Below are 26,458 nucleotides of genomic sequence, written 5' to 3' on the forward strand. Positions count from 1 at the left end.
CTAAGAGTTTTACAAGCTGGTCTGTTAATGTAGGAACATCGACTTTAATTTTTCACGTCCCTAAACGTGATGCTGCACAAAACGAACTGTGATTGGTTGTTTTACACTTCAGTCAGACGGCCTCTGGTCCTTGGCCAATGAAAGCTACTATGAAATCCAGAACCTCGTCCAATGAGATGTGAAGATCTTCATTTACGGGCGATGTCATAATTGGCCACAAACCAATCGCACGTCTCCTTCATAGCTGGAAAAAATAAAAGCACTTTTAATGACTGTTCTTTCGACTACTATTGAAAAACATTTAGTTAATGCTGAAGCGAGAAGTGAAGATTTATCACCTGCTTTGAACGGTGTGAACTTGAAGTCTGGCAGGTATTTACACAGTTTGGCGTTACTGGCGGTTTTCTTGAATTGACCGTCTGCTTTACTAGTGTCATACTGAGAGCGGTTAGTTAAGAAAACTCTGTAATTCAAGGACTACTTTTATGATGCATTTTGAAGCTCAACAGCTCAAGAACAATCTGTAAAGTCTGCAAACTGCCTTATTTTGTGTCCCACAGATCAAAGAATGGCGTTCTGTAAAAACGAAAGATTTTCACAGTAATTGTGTGTGAAAGGATACAATCACGTCACCTTTGAAACCCATCGCTTCAACCACAGCGTCCACAGCACCCTTTATGGACAACTCATCCTCCTCTCCGACTAGAGAGAAAAACAGACAAAGAAAAACAAATTTACTTGATTAAACAGTCTGGCGCACACATTCAAATGCAAAACAAGTTTAAAAGGTCCTAAAGATATGTTTTATTCAATAGACATCAGGGGTGTAACGGTGCACAGAAGTCAGGGTTCGGTAAGTACCTCGGATTCTGGGTCACGGTTCGATACGAGTTCATTTACATGTCCACCCATCCCCAGATTGTTGTGTCATGAGTCTGGTATCCTTCTAGCTCCCTCTTCTGGTTACACACACACACTACCTCACACACCTTTAGTCACCCTCAGCTGTTTCTAGTTATACCCTTGTCACACTCATTCTCTCACACCTGTTCTCTCTTTTCCCTAATTGTCTGTGCTATTTCCTGCTCTCCCTTTTCCCTGTTTCTTTGCCAGATTATTCCGTTCTCTACTCATGCAAGAGGCATCTTTTGACCTGCTGTATCTGTCCTGTCCCTGTCCTGTCTGAGTTTGATCCGTCATCCAGCCTGTTCAGGTCTATATCTATTTGTTCCATATTAACCCCTGCTCTACACTCTGTCCAGCCCGCCTGCTGCAGACGAACGTCCTGGGCTTTATTCTCTGCAGTCCAGTAGAGCGCTCATTCTCGAGGGATCGGAGAGGAGCGTCCGCCGGACCCTGTTCTTAATATGTGTGCCGCTGTCTACTTTAAGGAGATACTTTCTCATTTTTGTTATTGGAGCGCCAGCATTTACAGCTGCCTTTCTGTTGGTTATCTCAAAGTATATTTCTGTTGGACTGAATTCACTCTCACAATTAAAGAGACTGTTATCGGCAATTCGCTTTTGGGTCTTACCTTCTCTCATAACAGAATAATCTGGCCAGCCATGGACCCAGCGAACAGTGTGAGGTTGTTTTCTCCCTTCAGCCGACTACTTATTCAAGAGAGCGAGCCCGGGTAGCTTACGTCATCTCTCTCTTGACCGGGCGCGCTCGTGAGTGGGGCACCGCCGCCTGGGAGGCTGAGGTAGACTTCACCACCTGTTTCGATTTATTCAAGGAAGAGATGATACGTGTGTTCGATCGTTCTGCTCATGGAGAAGAGGCGTCTTGCATTCTTTCATCTCTTCGCCAGGGAAGACGTACTGTTGTGGATTATTCCATTGAGTTCCGCACCCTGTCAACCACCTGTGGATGGAATGAGCCAGCTCTTGTCGCACGTTTCCTAGAGGGGCTTAGTGCAAACGTCAAGGACGAGGTAGTCGCCCGCGAACTACCCACCCGTCTTAATCCTCTCATCGAGTTAGCCATCCGTGTCGAGAAGCGGTTTGACCTCCGCCGTCGTACAAGGGGATTGGATTCCTTCACTCAACCGGCTGTTTCAACTATCTCCGCCCCTCTTTCTACCAACCCAGATCCAGAGCCTATGCAACTTGGTGGTGTCCGCATTTCTGCCAAGGAGAGGGAACGCCGCGTCATCAATCGTCTTTGCATGTATTGCGGGGCGGCCAACCATTATGTTTCTGCATGTCCAGTAAAAGCCAGCGCTTGCCAGTAGAGGAGGGATTACTGGCGAGCGCTACCTCTCTGATCTCTCCATCGAAGTCATGCACCATCATTCCTGTAGTCCTGCACTGGTCTGACTTTTCAGTTTCTTGTAACGCTTTGATAGACTCTGGTGCTGAGGGGAACTTCCTTGACGAGACTTGGGCACTTAAGGTGATGATACACAGAGCAACTTTTTGAGCAATGTTGCTGGGCAATGTTGCCGTCAACGGGCAACCAGATGAGACACAGGCCCCACAACCGACCTTAAGTATCCAGATAGAAATGTATTGCCCATTTTCAATGGGAAAGTGCCCAAGCAACAATCGCTCGGCAAGATTGCCCAGCAACATTGCTCAAAAAGTTGCCCTGTGTATCATCACCTTTAAACAAGGTATTCCCCTGAGGAAACGCGATGAGACCACTCCCCTTTTTGCCCTAGACGGTAGTTCCCTTCCTGAGGTTCATCTGCGGTCCATCCCCTTATCTCTCACTGTGTCAGGCAACCACCATGAGACTCTTTCTTTTTTAATTTTTCACTCCCCTTATTCCCCAGTAGTACTAGGACACCCTTGGCTAGTTAAACACAACCCTCACATTAACTGGTCAAATAATAGCATCCTCTCGTGGAGCCTGTCTTGTCATGTCGACTGTTTATTGTCTGCTAATCCTCCTGTTTCCCCCGTCTCTGTGTTTCAGGAGGAGCCGGGTGATTTGACTGGGGTCCCGGAGGATTATCATGATTTGCGGGCGGTTTTCAGTCGTTCCAGGGCCACTTCTCTCCCTCCTCACCGTCCCTATGATTGCAGTATTGATCTTCTTCCCGATACTACGCCACCCCGCGGCAGGCTTTTTTCCTTGTCTGCTCCCGAGCGCGACACGTTAGAGAAATATCTTTCCGAGTCCCTCCGCGCTGGTACTATAGTTGCTTCCTCCTCTCCAGCCGGCGCAGGGTTTTTCTTTGTTAAAAAGAAAGACGGCTCTTTGCGCCCCTGTATTGACTATAGGGGTCTCAATGACATTACCGTTAAGAATCGCTATCCCTTGCCGCTAATGTCATCCGCCTTTGAGTTGTTACAGGGGGCAAAGATCTTCACTAAATTGGATTTGCGCAACGCGTACCACCTTATTCGCATCAAACAGGGAGATGAATGGAAGATTGCGTTTAATACCCCATTAGGTCACTTCGAATATCGGGTTCTTCCGTCCGGGCTGGTAAACGCTCCCGCTGTCTTTCAAGCCTTAATTAATGACGTCCTAAGAGATATGCTTAATGTCTTCGTCTTTGTGTATCTTGACGACATTTTGATCTTCTCCCCCTCTCTCCAGGTTCACGTACAGCACGTACGCCGAGTCCTTCAGCGCCTTTTAGAGAATCGTCTCTTTGTTAAGGCGGAGAAATGTACCTTTCACGAACGATCAGTCACCTTTCTCGGTTCCGTAATTTCAGCAGAGGGCATTGGTATGGATCCCACTAAGGTGCAGGCGGTCACCGATTGGCCCGTTCCTGACTCTCGTGTTGCGCTTCAGCGCTTTCTTGGCTTCGCTAATTTCTATCGCTGTTTCATACGTAACTTTAGTCAAGTAGCCGCACCCCTTACAGCCCTCACATCTGTCAAGTCGCGCTTTAAATGGTCAGAGTCTGCTCAAGAGGCTTTCAATCATTTAAAGTCTCCATTTACTTCCGCCCCCATTCTTGTGACACCAGACGTTACTAGACAATTCATAGTCGAGGTTGACGCTTCTGAGGTGGGCGTCGGAGCCATCCTTTCCCAGCGCGTTCCTGCGGACGACAAGGTTCACCCTTGCGCGTTCTTTTCACACCGTCTCTCGCCCGCGGAACGCAACTACGATGTTGGTAATCGGGAATTACTCGCCATCCGTTTGGCCTTAGGAGAGTGGCGACAGTGGTTAGAGGGGTCCACCGTTCCATTTGTTGTCTGGACTGACCATAGAAACCTAGAGTACATCCGCTCCGCTAAGCGTCTTAACGCTCGTCAGGCTCGCTGGGCTTTGTTTTTTGGTCGTTTTGATTTCACAATTTCTTACCGCCCAGGTTCTAAGAACATAAAACCTGACTCTCTCTCTCGTCTCTTCGATCCCACAGATGTACCCTCGACTCCCGAGGTGATCGTTTCGCCAGGTCGAGTTATTGGTGCTGCTATCTGGGGAATCGAGAGACTAGTGAAGCGCGCTCTGTCCCGCTCCGTCGCTCCGCGTAACGTTCCTAGGAATCTTCTTTTTGTACCTGTTACTGCGCGTATGGCGGTACTTCAGTGGGCTCACTCGTCTAAATTGACTGTCCATCCCGGCGTTAGGGGCACACTCTCAACCGTTCGTCAGCGATTTTGGTGGCCCACTCTCGAACGAGATGCACGACGCTTTATTGCCTCGTGTACCGTTTGCGCACAGACTAAGTCTAGTAATTCCCCACCAGCTGGTCTCCTTAGACCTCTTCCTATTCCGTCTCGTCCATGGTCCCATGTCGCTTTGGACTTTATTACTGGTCTTCCCTCGTCGGCTGATAATACGTCATCCTGACTGTCGTGGATCGTTTTTCCAAAGCCGCTCACTTTATTCCTCTCGCTAAACTTCCCTCTGCCAAAGAAACGGCCCAGATTATGGTCAATCATGTTTTCAAGATTCACGGTCTCCCTTCAGACGTCGTTTCGGATAGGGGACCTCAATTCACATCACAGTTCTGGAGGGAGTTTTGTCGTTTAATCGGTGCGTCCGTCAGCCTCTCGTCTGGTTTTCACCCCCAGACTAACGGTCAGGCTGAACGCACCAACCAGATCGTCGGTCGTCTTCTGCGTAGCTTAGCCTTTTGCAACCCCTCAACTTGGGCTGAGCAACTGCCCTGGGCCGAGTATGCCCATAAATCTCTACCGACGTCCGCTACTGGCCTTTCCCCGTTCCATTGCTGCTTAGGGTATCAACCTCCCCTGTTCTCCTCTCAGGACGCTGATTCTAATTTGCCGTCAGTAAAGGCTTTCATCCAGTGTTGTAAGCGCACCTGGAGAAGGGTTAGGTCAGCCCTCTGTCGTTCGAGGGCTCGTACTCAAAGAGCCGCAAACAAACGTCGTGTCAGGAGCCCCAGATATACTTGTGGTCAGAGAGTGTGGCTTTCCACCCTCAATTTGCCTCTCCAGGCCACTTCCCGCAAGCTGGCTCCTCGTTTCATCGGACCTTATCAAATTTCTAAGGTCATCAGTCTGAGAGCTGTCTCACTCCTCCATAGACTTCTAAGGGATTGAAACTCGCCGGCCCAGAAAGTTATTAAAGACATCGTTAAAATAGTCCGAGTGACTACAGTGGCTCAACCTACTTAAGACGTACACCACAGAAGCGCTGCGCTGTTACACTACGAGAACTCACTCGAGGCCCACAGAGAAGATGAAGAGTTAAATAAAGTCGTTATTTTTGTGTGTTTTTTGCGCACAGAAAGTATTCTCGTCGCTTGATAAACTTAAGGATGAGCCACTGTAGTCACTCGGACTATTTTAACGATGTCTTTAGTAACTTTCTGGGCCGGGAAGTTTGAATTACAATAGAAGCCTATGGAGGAGTGAGACAGCTCTCAGATTTAATCACAAATATCTTCATTTGTGTCCCGAAGATGAACGAAAGTCTGACGGGGTTGAACAACATGAGGGAGAGTCATTACTGACAGAGTTTACATGTTTGGGTGAACTAACCCTTTAAGAGGTTAACATGCGGTGACAATGGCGGATACACAAAGTTCAATATTGCGATATTTCAAGAAATCACAGAAAGATGAGCGAGAAAAAGAAACGACACAAATTCGCACAATACCAACTTAAAATACTTAGTCATTTATGGTGTTTTTTTATGGTCTTTTTGTCATTTGTGTACTCACAATAAAAACAAAATATTGTGTTTTGTAAAATAAAACAACGAACAAAATGCCACTTTCTTCCGTCTGTTTCCTTTTTTTTTTTGGAGCGCGTCACAAAAATGTACCGAAACTCAGCGTATAGATTCAGTATTCCTTAAAATGAATGAAAACAGTCAAATGCAATATAATGCAACCCTGCAAATATTAAATATGTAAATAACACAAATATACTTTGTATTTAATCTCTTTATTAACCAATGTCTTTCCTGCTGACCTTCCATGATCCAATTCAACCATACGAATAAGCAAAAATGATTTTAGATTATCCAAATTTGTGTTTAATATTGGCATTAATATAGCCTACGCTCATGACTATTAACTACCCCTTTAAATTTGACCAAACTGAATTTGTAAGGAACTGCGGGAACACTGTGTCAAACACGGGTCGAGTACCTGACAGAATGATGGGCTCCACCTCGTCATAATCCCTCAAAACCCACAGAAACAGACGAGCCAGATCCAGAGAGTAGATGAACTGCCGTAGAGGACGACCTGAACCCCAGACCTGCAGAGGTTTACCTTCCTCTACAAAACACACAAACACACGAAACACGTTTAACATGTGATCAGAACTCTGCTTGAATGAGGCTCTGGATCAAGTGTGTCACACACAGAAAAGTGAAGCCAAAACATTTCGATCGCCCCCTGGTGGCTTCCTGCAATATAGGTTATAAACCTCGCCCCCTCCGAATGGGAGCCAAAAAAAAAAAAAAAATCGAATTATACCTTAAAGATGATTTCTGTAATTTTGGGTTCTTCTCATCACACTGTTTTTTCCAATAAGTTTGGTTTGAGTTAGTTATTTGATGCTATAAAAACAGGCGTGAGTTATGATTGGCAGCTGTGCTTGAAGAAAGTTAAACGCGTCTCACTCTTTGCCAGATATGTCTTGTGAATCAACCCTGGAAGCACGTGACCGTCCTCAATGTTGTAGTTGTCATGGGGTCCAAACACATTGGTGGGGATGACGGCTGTGTATCTCCGACCGTACTGCTGAAAACACGCCCTAATGGACAAACACACTGTGATGTATTTCTTACAAAACAAACACTTCAAATCTCATAATTCATACATTTTGACCTTATTTTCATGACAATTACACACATTCCTCACAAATTTTCATTGTTGTCATAAAAATAATTCATTGTATACATATATATTTTTTAATATTTATATAAATTGCTAAATATATATTACACATGGTGTTTATTGTGCTAAATTTAATTTATGATGATTTAAATGTAAAAAAAAATGTTTTATCAGTTGTCACGATTTGGTCTTGTCTTGGTCACGTTTCATGTGATGTTTCTGTCTTGTCATGTGATTCCCTGTTTGTCATGTGATCCTGCCATGTGTCTTGTCATTGGTTAATCGTCTGTTCATTGTTCACATGTGTCCCTTTGTCTTGTCATTAGTCTGTGTATTTAAGCCCTCATGTTTGCCATGTGCCTTTGTCAAGTTTTGTTTCACTGTAATCTCTGTCGCTAAGCGTCATGTTTCATGCCACGCCATGTTTTTGTTTTGTTAAATTGGTAAATAAACTGCACTTGGGTTCTCTATACAACTTGCCTTCAGTGGATCATTACAACAGTAATGGGTATTTAATGAAATTCACCAATTAGAATAAGAATTACACACAAAAATTAAATAAAGAAAAATAACCATGAACTACGGTAATGTTTAAATCTCATTTGATGATATGAAAAGCCAGGGAAATTGATTTTTTTTTAGATGTAACAGACTTTTATGTGAAAGACCCAAGAAAAACTCATGACCAATAAACTTTGACGCTGACCTGTTGTGGACATCAATCATGCGTTTGGCGTAGGCATAACCGAAATTAGACTCATGTGGCGGACCGTTGTGGATCTGAAACAGAGCGAGAGAGAAACACGTCTGTATAGATGACAAAAATATAGACGATACCAAACAAAAAGTGTCTAATCATCATCTCCCTCAAATCATAACACAATACCAGTGGATGATCTTGTAGAACATAAACCGGACCCACTGGATTCTAATGCAGAGGAAGTCTGAGTTATGAAAGTTACAGTATGAGTCCTGTAGTTCCAGGTCTTATGGGTCTTTTAGTAGCTATCAAGTCTGTTAGCGAGCTAGCTGCATAACTATGGACTAGAAATAGGATTAACTCCAAGGTAGCTAAATTGTGTAAAGCAGACAAGGTTTTTTAAGATAATCGAGCAGTAATAATTCCTCCGTAAATAATCTAGCTCTACTGTTGGGTCATCTCTGGTTCTCATTGAAAACCATAGATATCACAAACCTCAAAACACCAACTTTTGTATAGTAAATCTGGCGACGTCCTGGCAAGATCCTTGATTAGTTTACTGGGTTTCGTTGCTGGAGAACGATGTTCTTGCCCGCCAGCCAGTACTTGTGACGTCACGTGTAAAGTATGAATTAAAGTGTGTGTGTGTGTGTGTGTGTACTTGTACAACTATCTTTGTGAGGACCAGTTTGAGTTTTAGACCATTGGAGTGAGGACAAAGAGAGTAAAGTGAGGACATTTTGGCCGGTCCTCACTTTCTGAAACCCCTTTAAAGGCCTGTTTGAGGGTCAAGACTTGGTTTTAGGGATAAGGTTATAATTAGGTTAAGGGTAGGTTTAGGGTAAGGGTTCGGGTTAAGCACTTAGTTGTGATGAGTAAGGTTAGGGTAAGCGGCTAGAGATTGCATTGTGTCAATGAATGTCCTCATAAAGATAGATGTACAAGAGTGTGTGTGTGTGTGTGTGTGTGTGTGTGTGTGTGTGTGTGTGTGTGTGTGTGTGTGTGTGTGTGTGTGTGTGTGTGTGTGTGTGTGTGTGTGAGAGAGAGAGTTTACCATGGTCTCATCTATCGGGTAGGTGGTTTTATCTGGGAAAATACACGTGGACAGGCAAGAAACGACCTTCACCACCCCGAACTCATGAGCTGTCTGCAGCACGTTGTCATTGACAAATACATTATTCCTCTGAAAACAACAAACAAAGACAGTCAATGTGCAGTTTAATTATTCAACAGTGATATTTCCAAGCTTTTATTACATACTGTATGTGACCCTGGACCACAAAACCAGTCATAAGGGTAATTATTTTTTAAATTGAGATTTATATATCATATGAAAGCTGAATAATAAGCTTTTCATTGGTGTGTGGTTTGTTAGGATAGGACTGAATATTTGGCCGAGATACAAGTATTTGAAAATCTGAGGGTGCAAAAAAATCTAAATATTGAGAAAATCGCCTTTAAAGTTTTCCAAATGAAGTCCTCGATGTTTCTGCATCCACTCACAAAAATAAATTTGATATATTTACAGTAGGACATTTACAAAATATCTTAATGGAACATGATTTTTTACTTAATATCCTAATGATTTTTGGCATAAAATAAAAATCCATAATTTTGACCCATTCAATGTATTGTTGGCTATTGCCACAAATATATTAACCGTACGACATGTGACTGGTTTTGTGATCCAGGGTCACATATGTCCAATTACCCAGAAGTCCAGGTTCTGTCTCATGTTTCTGAAGAGCCCGCCCACCATGGCGGCCAAATGAATGACGTGTGTCGGACGATGCTTCTGGAAGACTGATCTCGTCTCTTCAGCGCTCCTGAAACACCACATGTAAATACAGTTATCATGAGACACAAAATGGACAATAAGCAACAAGAATTAATTTACATATTGGCAATTCACCATTGCGATTTACCATTAGTGGCAAATGTTTCCATTTCATGAACACTGCAATATGCAAATAAGCATGAGCTTGGCTAACTCAAGTTTCGCTCAGAGCTCCAGTACGCGAGTCTGACACAGCGTTCAAGTCATGTTGGAAAGATCATATTTGCGTGTTGAACAGACATGAACGCCACCACAATGTCCTAATTTGATTCACATTTATTTGTATAGGCCTAGCGCTTTTCACAATACACATCGTTTCAAAGCAGCTTCACAGAAAGTGCATGAGTCCACATTACAATTTACAGTGATCTGTTATTATCAGAGAGAACTGTCTAAGTTATGTATTTCAGAAATGTATAAATACAAATCACAGTTAGCTAAAAATGTATTAATTTAAACAATGTAATAATTTAAGGCAGAAACAATGAGCTCATTGAAGTAATGAATACTTGTTTGTTAACAAATGATTATGACAGAAAGTGTTATTTTCTAATGGGATTTTTGTTACGAGTTGGGAGCGTGTCAGTGAGAAACATGGCGGAATACCACAATACAAAGCTGTAAGCCCGTCTATTGGTCCAAAGAGGGTTTCCAATAATAGAGAGCCTAAGCCCCGCCCCTTCCGGTCGACCACCATGGGCCCTTATTTCGGAAAAATATTGTATGGTAGTCAATGGCGAGAGACAACAAATATTTTGATCTCGTTTGAATTGTGCCCTGAATTACACATATGATGTTTGTCAATTTAAAAGATACATTTTAAAGTCAAGAAAGTCGCAGTTTGATGTAAAACTGTTGAGGTATAAGACTGTGAAAATACGTAATTACAAAGACTACAAACCCCAGAGGCGCACATTTTCTCTCAATTAATGAAGCTAACTTTACTGATGCTAACTTTACTGAAGCTAACTTTACTGAAGCTAACTTTACTGATGCTAACTTTACTGATGCTAACTTTACTGAAGCTAACTTTACTGAAGCTAACTTTACTGATGCTAACTTTATTGAAGCTAACTTTACTGAAGCTAACTTTACTGATGCTAACTTTACTGAAGCTAACTTTACTGAAGCTAACTTTATAAAAGCTAACTTTACTGAAGCTAACTTTACTGAAGCTAACTTTACTGATGCTAACTTTACTGATGCAACCTTTACTGATGCTACCTTTACTGATGCTAACTTTACTGAAGCTAACTTTACTGATGCTAACTTTATTAAAGCTAACTTTACTGAAGCTAACTTTACTGAAGCTAACTTTACTGAAGCTAACTTTACTGATGCTAACTTTACTGAAGCTAGCTTTACTGAAGCTAACTTTACTGAAGCTAGCTTTACTGAAGCTAACTTTACTGATGCTACCTTTACTGATGTTAACTTTACTGAAGCTAACTTTACTGATGCCAACTTTACTGATGCCAACTTAACTGATGCTAACTTTACTGATGCTAACTTTACTGATGCCAACTTAACTGAAGCTAACTTTACTGATGCTACCTTTACTGATGTTAACTTTACTGAAGCTAACTTTACTGATGCCAACTTTACTGATGCCAACTTAACTGATGCTAACTTTACTGATGCCAACTTTACTGATGCCAACTTAACTGAAGCTAACTTTACTGATGCTAACTTTACTGATGCTAACTTTACTGATGCTAACTTTACTGAAGCTAACTTTACTGATGCTAACTTTACTGAAGCTAACTTTACTGATGCTAACTTTACTGAAGCTAACTTTACTGATGCTAACTTTACTGAAGCTAACTTTACTGATGCTAACTTTACTAAAGCTAACTTTACTGATGCTAACTTTACTGATGCTAACTTTACTGAAGCTAACTTTACTGAAGCTAACTTTACTGAAGCTAACTTTACTGAAGCTAACGTCTGTCATTGTTTCTAAAGTCTTGCGTTATAATCGTAACGTTACGCCGTCATGCCTGAGTGTTTTGTACCAGACTGCACACACACGAGCAGCGGATCTCGCTCGTTGTTTCGCTTCCCGGGAGATGTAGTTCATTGAGCGATTTTCACATAAAACTAAATGTTACTCTTCTGTTTTATGACAAACTGCGACTTTCTTGACTTTCAGAATTATCTTTTAAATTGACAAACATCTTATGTGTAATTCAGGGCACAGTTCAGACGGAATAAAAAGATAAGTAGGGATGGCTGACGCGAAACTGTCGTTCCGAAGCTTTGCGAGATCCCGAAGCGCAGATGTTTCGAAACACTGATCCGAAGCGTGATTCAAAACACCCATGTCACGTGACTACGGCTAAATGGAGCTTCGGAGTGTTTCGACAGGTGGCGTGCTCCGCCGATTCAGCGTTTGATTGACAGGGTCGGGAACAGACCACACAATCACACATCTGTATAAAAGTGAAGTCAACTCATCCTGACCTCGTGGGTTTTTGTGGGAGGATTTTTTCAAAAACTGGAGAAATGATCTGTTAAAAAAAGTAGGCTAAGTCCTTCCAAAGAAGAGAAATTAATATTTTTAATAAGAATCTCTAAAAAAAGTGAGACATTGTGGCTTGATTTGTTTTACTAATACTCATTTTTCAGGACCAAAATAACATTCTGCACAGTGAGGAGCCTACAGGTTACAAGCTTCACATATTAGAAAAATAGCTACAATAATAAAATAAAAAAACATTTTTTTAATGGCTCGTTGTCAAGGTTGTTTCAGATCAACAACTCCAAGCGACCACTAGGTGTCACCGTTGAGACGGGTGTCTGATTGATTCGAAGCCTTGACACAATATGGCACATTTGGTTCAACGGTTTCATTGCTTCGCGAAGCCTCGATCTGCACATCACTAAAGATAAGTTGTCTCTCGCCATTGACTACATATTTTTTCCCGAAATAAGGTCCCATGAGCCGGAAGCGGAGAGGGAGGCCTCAGCGTGTTGCTGTCTTTTCTTTTATGCAACACAACAAGATTAAATGGAACACTGTTTTTATATGTATTTTCTCGTTATTTCATCTGACTCCATAAATTAAAAAATGTTTTTATGATATCTGTGTATCATCAAAAGTTAACAAATGCTTGATTAATCTTTTTAACTATCAATTATGTTTTACCCGCTCAGATCAGGAAACTATACCACTTTGAGGTCTGTGTGTCTTTCGCAGGTCTCCGACACAATCTCGCCAGTTTCCAGTCATCAAACAGAGGCGATTGGCTAAATATCTGAGATTTGCCGTATTCACACGTACACAATCAAAAGATACTTTAATAACCCCCTTGAAATGCCTCCTCGTGGATTTAATTCAATCGTTATCAGGGTATATGCAGGAATCTGGAAGTTAATTTGAAAACCTTTTCAAGACTTTTTCGAGACCTTCTCAATATCTTTTAATACCTCACCGCCACTTCAAGCTGTAACCATTTACATCAGTGATACTTTTAACTTAACAGTTTTAGTTTGTGATAAAGACTATAGACCACTCTGATAAAAAAAAAAAAAAAATCAAATAGGCTGGGATAGTAAATCAAAGGAAAGTTTTTTTAATAAAAATGACTAAATTCACACACTTTTACGATGTTTTTGGGACTCAAACTGTTGGACAGCTAATTCAGAAAAAATACTTTCAAAATGTAAGACTTTATAAAGCCGTGATAAGACTTTTTTAAGATTTAATTTTCCCAAAATTGATTTATCACCTTTTAATACTTTTCAAGACCCCGCGGATACCCTGGTTTTACTTCAGTAGAGATTTTGGCCAGCATTAAAAGACACCAATCAATCAACTTCACTTCTCTCAAAATGGTTTTTGATTGGCCAAGCCTGTGATTGCTCACGCACGCTTATTAAAAGTAACATTAAACCAAAACAGAGGTAAATGAGACACACCCAGATCTAAGTTGGTCAAACAGCATTTGCTGCTATTAGACGGAGCTGTCTCTGCACCCAAGCACGCTTGAACTGATACTGGATATTAGTCGTCACTAATCTGACGCAAAACTTGTGGAAGTATACGAATCCTCCAATAATCTATTTGGGAAAAATAATCTTAGAGTCAGTCGGAATAAAATCAAACGTTTACAATTTATTCACCAGGTAATGAAGCAATAATTCAAAATCAAATTCATGAAATCATCAGTTAATCATATCATAACAACAATTCAGAGATCGAGGAATTTGGAGAAATTATTACCTGGCAACGAAAATTACACACAGCGGTTGTGTGGGCAGTCAAACTACAGACTCCTCGAACTTTTCTGCTCCTTTTCCTTATAAACCCAGATATTCAATATTCTTTACCAAATGGTGTTGTCTGTCATTATAATTAGACTTTGGTTCACACACACAGCTTGAATGGGTTCTTGTTTTACATACAGGAGGTAGTTTGAATGGAGGATCTGAGGGAGGGAACACCTTTAAACCTTTAAGTGTCACCCCCCTTTTTTTGAATAAACATGAAAATGCACATTTCGAACTTAAATGGTTGTAATTCAAGAATGCTTTGGAATATAGACGTAAGATCGGTCTTGTTTTAAGGAAGATTTTTGTAGAAGTGAAATAAATTAAGAAAGTGAAACAGAAAAAAAGTTATAGAAGTTTGAGTTTATGAAAATGTACAATGTGTAAAATTCAATTATTCATATTTTATATCAAATATATATTTTCAAAAACCTGGGCGACTAAAACTGCACACAAAAAAATAAAAGCCAAAAATCTGAACAAGTTGTGTTTCAAATTTTAGGTTGATATCTCAAAAAATTAGCTTTCAGTGAGAGTGTGTTTGGGCGCAGTACCGAACACTTCCACTAGGGCACAACCCAGACTCCATCACTGCCCATATATGGGCGCCTCCATTTCCAAATGTGTTTTGAGTGATCTGAACCATTATTTCCACAATTTTCATACAATTTATTAAGTAGACATCCTATTCAGAAGTAATATGAGAAGTTTGGCAGATTTTGATATGAATTCAACCTCTAAGAAACATAAAAAGAACCCGCATGTGGTTTATAGCTTCCTGCCACATCACAAATGGTGATATATCTATCATTTTTTCTTTATATTTAAAAAAATTCAGACCTTTTTTTCTAAAATAATTGAATGGATGCTATCTTTTGAACTCTTGGCATGAAAACAAACTGAGGTTTCTACCCTTCTTTCATGATTTTTCATGTTCATCACTATTTCAAAATAAAGGTCTAAACACGCCTTAGGAGTATGAAAATATACTTGTTGCAAATTGATAAATTATGGCTCCTCTGTAATTTATTTTGAAAATCAAATATGGTAACTAGAGATTGTAAGCTTTCAAATGATTTATAGTTTGTCAAGATTAGTTTAGGTTTAGTGTAGGATATTACGGTTATAAAAATGTAATGGATTTGGGCCCACCGGTGGGCCGGTGAAGGGACACATCACTTTTCTCATACTTTATAACTTCTTTTAGCTTCTCATTATAGTTGGGAGACTGAGACCATTTGGCGCACTGAGACACTTAAAGGAGAACTCCGGTCAATTTTAACATTGAGCTCATTTTGTTGTAAATTTGGAGTGCTGTCAGTACAGAGAACGACGACAAAAATCAGTGTTTCCTACACCGTGTTATCCTCTTTTTAAAATTGTAGTTGATTGCGCGCGAACTCGACAATCGACTACTGTGGACTTCGACCGAAAACAGGAAAACAACTCGAAAATGTTCGAGTTGGAGCGCATTAATTCAGTGCGACCAAAAGCGGAGCTAGTGTGCGAGTGAGCCGTTTTATCAGATCCTCTCCGCAATCGCGGCGACAGTATTGTGGTGGAGACTTTGTCTAATACCACTGGGTCTGTTAGACGAGGTCGAAGTATCCATAGGACAGTTAGGGGGCGACGTGGAGCCAGGGTGAGGAGTCGCAATGACAATGACAGCAGTCCGAGCTGTGGACACTCGATCTGGCCGCGCTGCTCGTATCATCTCACTCGTGATCTGTGCCTTGCCGTCGCGAGTGAGCGTTTGAACTAAACAGGTCTTGTCTACTTGTATGTCATATGAATAATATATATGTGCCCCATACATGGAATCAAGAGTGCCTACTGTATTTAGTAAATGGAAAATCTCTACAGCAAAAGGCCAACCACTACATGCATTCGGTTTGTTTCTACCATTTATTAGTAATGATTTACACAGTTTGTTTACTACTTACTATATACCTGAGCATTCAGTATTGTGCAATATAGCATACAGAAGGTGATGGACATTTTGGGGGGGGGGAAGAAGTGCTGCATTTTATCATTTAACCCTCTGGGGTCTGAGGTGTTTTTGGGGCCATTTGGATGTTCTGTGATGCCCTTACATTTGTGCTTTTTTCAGTTATTTATAAACATGTTAATGGCAAAGGTGTAAATTCACTCTATATAGCACAAACAGGGCTACCATAATCTGTGAGCAACTTGTATGTACATTGTTTGTATTTTTAAGAGAATATTGTTTATGCGTGGTTATTGAAAAAAATTAAAATGAAAGCTGCTGAAATAAGACCACAAAACAAATACTAAATATGTGTCCACAAGACTTTTGACAAATGGATGTTGACGCTTCGAGTTCTGGCTTCAAAATGATCTGAAAATCATCCTTCCTAATCATTCACATAAACCAATAGATTGTTTTAAATTGTGAAAAACATTTTTTTGTTTGCCAAGGCAATATGCAGATGGGCGGAACGGCCCAACCCCTATCATGAATATTAAGTGGTTCTCAGACAGTGACCCTACATAATAATGAGCCTTTCATTCAGGGGTGTCACACAAGAAATAATGCAAGGACAATATATATATATATATATATATATTGTCATTGCATTCTTTCTTGTATATATATAGCCTAAATATATATATATATATATATATATATATACACACACACACACACACACACATATATATATATATATATATATATATATATATATATATATATATATATATATATATATATATATATATATATATATATATATATATATATATATATACAAACAATCAAAATATAAATGAAAGCCAAAAGCACATTTTTAGTCATACCTGGAAACAAATTCTAGTCAAATGCTATATGGGCCATTCTACAGAATCTTGAAAAGAAAATAGTCTTTTTCCATAAATGTCTTATAAAGTATTATTTTTTAAAGTAGACCAATACAATAAAAATAAACCAGTCGCATTTCAAAGTCGTTCGCGAAATGACCGCCAGGTGGCGCAAAGGGACATTTATCAAAACGTAAGTGGGGCTAATGTCAATTAACAGTAAGGATGAAATTCTACAAGTTATGGTAATTTGCAAATAAGCCTACAACAAACATTTATTTTTAAACAAATATTTTTAAATATGCAACATGCACGTTTAAACAACAAACAATACAATCTGAACCAGCGCTTCTGCTCCTGTATTGAGACATGCAGCGCGTTGCAGTTACGATCCGGGTTCCAGTGGCCTTAATACATTCACGGCTTTTTAAAATGTCACAAAGCGTTTTGAGATGGTTTTGAATGAAATATTGAAGTTTATAATTAGGGTATTTTGGCACACCACGCCGAGTGGCTATGCATTATTCTAAAATCTGGCTTTATTCTGGCATGTTGAATTAGAGTTTGACAAACGCGGCGGCGCGTTCATTTGAATTTATTTTTCTCATAACAGCTAAAAGAACTTACTGCGTAATTGTTGGTCATACAGATAAGATATCATCTTTTAAAACTGTAAAAGGTCTACTTTTATTCATGTAGGCTAAAGTAGGCCTACACTCACAGGCTAACGACAAAACGTTTTCTCGCTCATGACAAACAAACGTTTGGGCATTTCTCAGTGAGAAAATTAATAGCCGAGTGGTAGAACTTACGGTTCGATCATCAAGATGACACGGGTTCAAATCCCGAACAAACATGGTCTATTGTAAATTTTATATTTATTAATGCAGAGAGATTTGTGTAGCTCTAAAACTCTGGTACACCATACAGTTTTTTGCTTATATTTATAAAATAAAATTACCATGCATTTCCATTTTACACTAAGGAACAATAGTATCCAACAGAACGACTTTGCATCTGTACCAATCGTATGAGGCCAATCTTAATTTCAAAAGCAGTTCTGTAAAAAAAGTAATTTTATATATATAGCCAATATATATATATATATATTTTATTAGGCCTATTATTATTATTTTTTTGATTCCCTACAACCTAGAGTTTTTAAAAACATGGTTTTAAGTAAAGTGTGATTTGCCAGGGGGACGGGGATTTCCTTCTGGTCTAAACATCCCTGCTTCTGCTGAATTATTTGAATCCCCACACCCCTCCCTCCACAGTAATCAATGCTATAGGCTACTTCACCAATAGACCATATCAAATATAAAATAGAGATATGCAACAGAACAAGCACGTTTAAACAACGATAAACAATAAAATCAAAACCAGCGTTTCAGTTGTCCATAGTTCAAGTGGCCTTAATGCATGCACGGCTTTTCAAAATTTCACAAAGCGTTTTGAGATTATTTTGAATGAAATATTGAAGTTTATAATTAAGTGTTTTGGCAGACCACGCCGAGTGGCCCTATGCATTTTTCTAAAATCGGGTTTTATTCGAACTTTTGCTAACGACAAAAGTTTATCTGTCGTCTCTGTCTCCGGGAACTGCGCGTCACAAAAATGAACCGAAAGCCACTTCAGCTCAGTCACTATAAGAAATCGGCTCTGTCTAATGCCTTTAAATGTCTAAATATTCAGGCTAATAAATGTTATCTGATTATGTAATCCATATGAAAACGAGAGGTACAGAGGATCTACTCAAACATGTAGCCTATGTAAGCGCTTCCCAATGAGAAAATGACAAGGGTGAAAATCTCGCTCTAATGAAATGTAGCAGGCTAAATCGCCCTGAATTAAAATGTAAAAACAGATCAAATAATGTATTTGTCGAAATGTTGCGATATTGTTTCATTTAAGTTCATAATTATTCTATAGGCCTACATGTTATTTAATTTAGCAGCATTACCACGAAGCACCGTGGTTCGATATTTATTTGAATAATAAAAAAAATAATAAAAACTTAATTCACAAATTGCATGCCTGGTTGAAAGGATCCAAAGATCCCTGTAGAATTTAATATTAAGTTGAACATTTTGTTCATGACAACAAATGAACATGCGTTTTTTCAGATTATATTTAGTTTTGCTTGGAAAAAGCTGGCCCAAACCAGTTTTATTTCATCAATTATTGAAATAATGAAATATTTAGTAATAAACTTTTATGACAGAAATTTCACTAGGCTACATGTAACTTAAATCATTTAATTCCTTCATTATCAACACTGTCTAGAATAGCGATTTAAGTGTGAATTGTGACTTCTCTTTGTGTTAAATCAGCCTCAGACTCCAATAGCCGGTGGGGGGTTGGAGGGACAGTTCAGTGCTGTATCGAGCGCGCAGGACAATAGGCCTAGGTGTTAATGTTCCTCTTTCATATGGAGAGCTAGGGAGACTAAATAAACTTGTTAAAAAGAGATTCAGCGCGAGAGAGGCAAAGAAAAACGCATGTTTTAATTTAATTATGTTGCTTTGGACAATTTTCGTTTTGTAGGCCTACTGTTTTAATTGTTTAATGTCATTTATTTGGCAATACAAATTTAAAATGTCGCAAGAATAATATTAGCCTAGTGTTTCTTATTTTGCATCGCAAAAGAAATAAACTCTAAACCCGATGCAACCCTGTTTTAAATAAAAAAAAACACTTTATTTAAACCTTGAAATGTTCGAACTTGGTTTCAAACTTAAGTAATTTTAGTGTTCTTTTACATTACACAATAATTTAGCAGACTAAAGACGAGCTTCTTCATTTTCATTTTCTGATGCAATCGGCTGACAATCTTCCTTCATCAGTTTGTGTCCTTTGTGCAGCGGCTGCGGTTCTACTGGAATGTAGCAAATTTATGTTGTAATGATAATTAAACAAAACTCTTGACTTTAAATAAGTAAACAGTTATAAACAGTTAGCTATTTAAGCATCAAGAAGGTAAAATATAAACGCTGTTGGCCAACATCGGTTAACAACATGTATGCCACATTGAGATTCGATCTCGGGTCGATTGAAGCTCCCTGAAGCTCGTGTTGATGCGTTGATCACTGAGCCACCGTTTGTACGCTGTTAGAGTTAAAGTCTTATGCTTTTGTAAAGCTTCATTGATGTAGCCTAAATGTTTTTATTGCAATGTTTTATGTTTTCATTATTTATTCAATTTCATTTCAGTATTTCAGCCTAATTTCAGTATTGTGGTAATGAATTATTTTAACTACGTTTCACTTGTTGAATTCATCTGCTACCAGCTTTCAATCGCTCTGAATGAGCAGCAGATTACGCATTAGAGAGAATAAACGAACACTTTTCAGAGTCTATGATTGTAGCGCCTCTTAGCGGTAAAAGGTAGCAAATACACCCCACATTTTACCGCCGCGGTGGAACGGCTGATGTGGGCGTTGTCATGGCTTTCCTCTACATTTGCGTTTGAATAGCGCGCGTTCTCCGTGGGCGTGTCAGATTAACGCGTAATGAAGTGTAATGAGCTGGGGAAAAAAATTCTGACAGCACTCTCTTTTCATACAGATTACATAAACTGAGAATATTTGTTTTTTATATAAATTACTTCATTGAAAAGAAGAGAATTCAAGCTTCATAAAGAAAAATCTCTCGTGCCTGTGTGACAAGTATTTGCAGAGTTAGAGTTAATTTTTCGGACGCGTTTCAGAATGGACTGCACTGACAGAGAGAAGGCAAAACTCGCATCATGTTTATTTTTCTTCATTTGACAAAAAGCACAACACTTTGTTTTTATTGTGAGTATACAGAAAAATAATATACACTAAACAGGATCGACTGATGTATAACACTTACATGTAAGATTAAAATCAACAGAGTATTTTGAGTCTCTTTTGCACTGATAAGAAAAAAAGTCTGCCTATCGCGCCGGCGCGATAGCCGACCCCAGGGGGTTAAACATGTGACTTTTCATGAAAATTCTATAATCCAAGATTGCCACCACCATATGACGTCATAATATGCTAATTAGATGGGAAAATGTAATCCGTACATAAACTTTGGGTCATCCTTAATATTTCTCTAATTTACAGAAAGTCTCTATCTTTTATCACTTTTAAGATATAGCCTTTTGAAATTAAGATGTCAAAATCGAATGTTTTAGGAAAAACCTCTGGCGCCTAAAGGGTTAATGAGATGGCTCACATGGCTGTGCACTTGTAATGACACATTAAGGTTGTTAATAGGGTAAAAGCAGGTTTAAAACTTGCCCCATTTAAATCAACAGGGTGCACATTTTAAAAAGAGGATAACACGGTATAGGAAACACCGATTTTTGTCGTCGTTCTCTGTACTGACAGCACTCCAAATTTACAAAAAAATGAGCTCAATGTTAAAGTTGACCGGAGTTCTCCTTTAAAATGAGACCAAACATCTATAGTTACTTTTTTATACACACATAATATTGCATGGGTTTTCAGTGAGTTCCAGGTGAGGAGGAGAAGAGGGGGAGCAGGAGGGATGTGATGGAAGGTGTGAACTGCGTCTCGGATGTTGCCGTTACATATGCAAGAGGGAGTTCAAATGTTAATTATTTTGCTCTCTCGAGGGGGATGCTCAGATGGACTGGCACCCGGCTTACAAAGCTATTTAAGCAGTGGTATTGTCATGCTTTTCTGTTCACAATTAAGTAACTTGCTTGCACAAAACATGATAGCATTGTAATAAATTCATTTTCAAGCTGAAATATGGACTCATCCGACCACAGCACACATTTCCAATGTCATTTAGAGCACCTGAGATGCGTTTGGGTGCAGAGAACTCTCTGCATCTCGGCATTCAACAGAGGTATATCTTTTTCCTTGCGTAAGAGATTCGAAACGGTTTTCAGTGACAACGGTTTTCCAAAGTATTCCCGAGCCAATGTGTCTATTTGACACAGCAGCATGACGGTTTCTCATGCAATGCCATCTGAGGGGTCAAAGGTCACATACATTCAACAGAGGTTTCCTGCCTTGCCCTTCATGTACTGAGATTTCTCTGGATTCCCTGAATTTTTTCACAGTATCATATATGGTAATTGGTGAAAGACCTAAAATGTGATTTTTTAATTGTTTGACAGAGTCTTTGGTGGATGCTCATTTTATACCCAGTTACGTAATCAGATTACCTTTTTTCAAGTTACTTTTAAATTTTCAAAAAAGTAATCTGATTACGTAACTGGGTATAAAAGGAGCATCCACCAAAGACTGTCAAACAATTAAAAAATCACACTTCTCAATGCAAGATTGTAAAGTATTTAGGTCTTTCACCAAAACTGATCTCGTCTCTTCAGCGCTCCTGAAACACCACATGTAAATACAGTTATCATGAGACACGAAATGGACAATAAGCAACAAGAATTAATTTACATATTGGCAATTTACCATTGCGATTTACCATTAGTGGCAAATGTTTACATTTCATGAACACTGCAATATGCAAATAAGCATGAGCTTGGCTAACTCAAGTTTCGCTCAGAGCTCCAGTACGCGAGTCTGACACAGCGTTCAAGTCATGTTAGAAAGATCATATTTGCGTGTTGAACAGACATGAACGCCACCACAATGGTAAATGGACTGCATTTATATAGCGCTTTCACTGACCCAATGGCCACCAAAGCGCTTTACAATTTGCCTCACATTCACCCATTCACTCTCTCATTCATACACCGACGGGCGACGGCAGCCATGCAAGGCGCCATCCAGCTCGTCGGGAGCAGCTGGGGTTAGGTGTCTTGCTCATGGACACCTCGACACTTGGTCAGGTGGAACCGAGGATTGAACCACCAACCTTCCGGTTTGTAGACAACCCACATGAACCACTGAGCCACTGCCGCCCCAATGTCCTAATTTGATTCACATTTATTTGTATAGGCCTAGCGCTTTTCACAATACACATCGTTTCAAAGCAGCTTCACAGAAAGTGCATGAGTCCACATTACAATTTACAGTGATCTGTTATTATCAGAGAGAACTGTCTAAGTTATGTATTTCAGAAATGTAGTTACCAGGGGCGTCACTAGGCCCTTTTTAGGGGGGCTTCAGCCACCCTAAACTTCTGCCTAGCCCCCCTAAAAATGTGAGATTAATTTAGGCTGCACAAATTCGTGTTCGCTTCAGTCTTGTTATAATCAGATTCAGCGCGTTCTTCATCTTCAATCCGCAGCGGCGCCGAGCAGAGAGCACGTCAGAAACAGAGGACAGGGTGTGTGTGTGTGTTCATGTGTGTGTTCATCTGAGCCTCATTGGTCTGTCACTGCTCGTCAATGTCAGAATATTTGAGATGACCAATCAAATCAAAGTAGGCGGGCTTTATGTTCACAGACGCTGCTGAGCGCGAATTTTAACAGTGCGACTCGACGCGTACGGTCAAGTGCGAGATAAGATGTAAGTAGCTAAACTTAACATTTCATATTTTACTTTTTTTAGGTCATAAATGTTAAACGAATGACAAATAATAATCAGGCAAACTAATATAGTTTTGTCTAATTTCGCCATTTTTAACTGAAAATAGGCCTATGTAACGTGACTCATGTAATGTAATAATTAGTTTACAAGAAACATTAAAACAAAGCCGTTTTCATCATGTTAGGCACAAGATTAATAATGAATGTGTATATATTGAGAATATAATACAAATTGTAGCCTTTAGTAAATTAAAAAAGCTCAGCTTTAGGTGGGGAAGAGAAAGGGATGAAGAGACTGAGAAAAAAAGAAAGAGTGATGGAGATGAGAAGAGAGCAGGTATTGACAAATAATCTACTGCCCACTGACATGGTTTTAAAGCTATTTCTTATCCTTTTTTTGGTCTTCAAACGTCTTGAAATGCACATATCAGAGAAATGAAAAATTTGAACCCCTACCAACCTCAAATTTAGGACCTCTGTGATTATAAAGCCCTGTCTACGGCCCTGTATTAGGCATAAGATCAATATTAAATGTGTAGCCTACATATTGTGAATGCATTTAATAAACTTAATTACCTTTAGTAGCTTTCAGTAAATAAACGCGTCTGAGAAAATGATTAGGCAGTTGACCCTATGTTTACTTTCTTCACTGACAGCCAAAAATGAAAAGCCTTTATCAGTCAAAGCTTTAGGAGGGGAAGAGACAGAGCAAGATAAAAACAAAGAGAAAAAGAGTGTGATGCTGATGAGGAGAAAAAAATAATCAGCTGCCCACTATCCAAGTTTTTTGGCCTTCAGAACATCTTAAAATCCATATATGTAGATCAGAGAAATCAAAATTTTCTCGGGGAGACCCCGAACCCCCCTATTTACCCTACCACACATTTGGGACCACAGTTATTATCAAACCGTGCCTTTGCATCGTAATGAAAATGGTTAATAGTGATCTTTAGATCCTAAACTAAAGTGTTAATTTTTTTTATATTTTTTTTAAAAATCATATTGGGGGCTTAGCCCCCCTAAAATGAAAATCCTAGTGACGCCCCTGGTAGTTACAAGTTACATAATCAGATTACTTTTTTTCAAGTAACGCATTACTTTTATATTTACAACAAAATATCTGAGTTACTTTTTTTTTAAGTATGTTAATATACCCACTGATATGATATTGTAATGATTGTGTTGTTTAACTGGTGTGACGTCTCATGAGTGTGTGTTCAGGATCTCTTACATGAGATTGGCATCTTTGGATGAGAGGAATACCCATTCTTCTCCTTCTCTCCCTTCGCCCTCTTTCACCACTCGCTCTATCGCTCGTCCCACCAGCCCACTGCCACCCGTCACCAACACACGCATCGGCCCGTCCATCTGAAAGAGAGAGAGAGAGAGAGAGATGAGGTTTGATTATAAATAACAACTGTGATTATCTATCTATCTATCTATCTATCTATCTATCTATCTATCTTCTTATAATAAGCACATATGCACAAAATATACTATCATGGTAGAGTCCAAAAATGACCATGGTTCTCCATGGAATGTTTAATGGTAATAGAGCGGTACTTCTTTGTAACTCTATTCCCTTTTTAAAAAAGTGTTATGAAAAGCCAGGATATTTAATACACCTCTGATTGTGTATGACTGAAAGAGGAAAGTCACATACACCTAGGATGGGATCATTTTAATCTTTTAACCTCTGATACGCCCTTTATTTTTAATATGACAACACAACTGATGAGGTGTCAATATATGCATTAACACATGACCACAAAACACAGACAAACATGCTTTATAATGACACAATGCATGAACATAATCACAGTACACACTTTTAACACTCAATGAATTAACTTAACTCTCAGATAATATTGACAGATTATTTTCACGTGATTAAACAGCTGCAAAGTGTCTAAAACGAGCATACCGTGACATCGAATGAATGACTGTTTTATCGTGTATTAGTTATGTTAATAACTGATGAAACTAATGATTTGCCAACTCTCTGGCGTCACTGTAAGTTAATCCAAGTCCTTTTCGAGGAAAGTCAGTTCACTCGCTGGCCATATTTCCATCGCCTCCGGGCAGGTATTTTGCTCATGTAAATTGCAAAATCAACTCCTATTTTCTGTAATGTAGAATAACCAGAATATCAGCTGCGCTCTTTCCTATAAATGTTTCTCATGCTCAGATAACGGTAAAGCGTTTCCGGTTTGGTCGAGAGAGAGTGCGCATGCGCGGCTCTAAACGCGATTCACTGGAAGAGGAGCTTCTAACTGCAACTGCAAACACGGGAGGACTTACCATTTGGCGATTTGCACTTTTATTCAGAATTATTCAGCGTTGCAGTTTTTCCCATTCATGGTAATCCGAGTGAGCAGTCTAGATATGTCTACAGAGATCTTATAGAGATCCATAAAGGTCCGCCTGGATCACGTGTGCCTTACAAACCAATCACATCATAGCCTTGACGACGTCATTGAAACTCTAGAGTTTTATGTCTGTGAATCACTGGAACGAAATGCAACTTTATTTTGAAACATGGCAAGGGCTTTTAAGCCGTAAATCCATATCTTAAATGATATTTAATTTGTACATTGTAATACATGTATAATTTCTATACTGTTTATGGATACCCTCTATCCGTCTTTATTTGTGTATTTGTATTGTTTATTAACAGTAATGCTTTATTTAATGTTGTTTTTATTCCTATTATAATCTTTTTTCAATTTCTAAGGATACACATTAGCCTATATAATTGTTTAATGTTATTAAGGTAGGTAAAAGTATTACATTCAATGTATTACATATTTACTTTCCTGCAACCAATATTCAGTTGTTACATACACATCTGTAACGTTACTGTATATTTTAATGTTATTTTGAATATATTTGTTACAGGTTTAAAAACTTAGCAGTAAATGAGAGAGAAAGAGAGACAATAGTTAGTTGCTTTAAAGGTCCTCTTTGTTGTCTTTTAATAAACATTGTTTGTACTTCAGAGTCATCAAGACACTTTGAATCACAGGATTCATAAATACGTTGAAATACACAGAACATGTATAGATACTTAAATCAAATCACAATAAATAGGTAAATAAATAAATCAAGATAGGAACCTTAACCGCAACTAGCATAGTTCTTCCACACAACTGC

At 39.2% G+C, this 26,458-nt stretch overlaps 1 protein-coding gene across 2 annotated transcripts; it reads right to left on the reverse strand.

Moving 5' to 3' along the window:
• Positions 1–51: 51 nt before the first annotated feature.
• On the reverse strand, positions 52–25,751 carry LOC130100823 (GDP-L-fucose synthase-like). 2 transcript variants are annotated; one of them, XM_056266450.1, is made up of 10 exons: positions 25,607–25,751; positions 24,537–24,673; positions 9,643–9,757; positions 8,986–9,114; positions 7,938–8,011; positions 7,015–7,148; positions 6,536–6,667; positions 623–702; positions 339–438; positions 52–244 (listed from the first exon to the last, which is right to left on the reverse strand). In XM_056266450.1, exons 1-10 carry the CDS (start codon positions 25,607–25,609, stop codon positions 189–191), a joined length of 960 nt encoding a protein of 319 aa, XP_056122425.1. In that variant the 5' UTR covers positions 25,610–25,751; the 3' UTR covers positions 52–188. The 2 variants fall into 2 exon arrangements, with proteins under 2 accessions (XP_056122425.1, XP_056122426.1); XM_056266451.1 differs by lacking the exon at positions 25,607–25,751 and adding an exon at positions 25,230–25,487.
• Positions 25,752–26,458: the final 707 nt, after the last annotated feature.

This window comes from Rhinichthys klamathensis, unplaced genomic scaffold, assembly GCF_029890125.1.
Source record: "Rhinichthys klamathensis goyatoka isolate OS25496 unplaced genomic scaffold, OSU_Roscu_1.1 h1tg000248l_1, whole genome shotgun sequence".
Classification (NCBI taxonomy): Eukaryota; Metazoa; Chordata; class Actinopteri; order Cypriniformes; family Leuciscidae; genus Rhinichthys; species Rhinichthys klamathensis.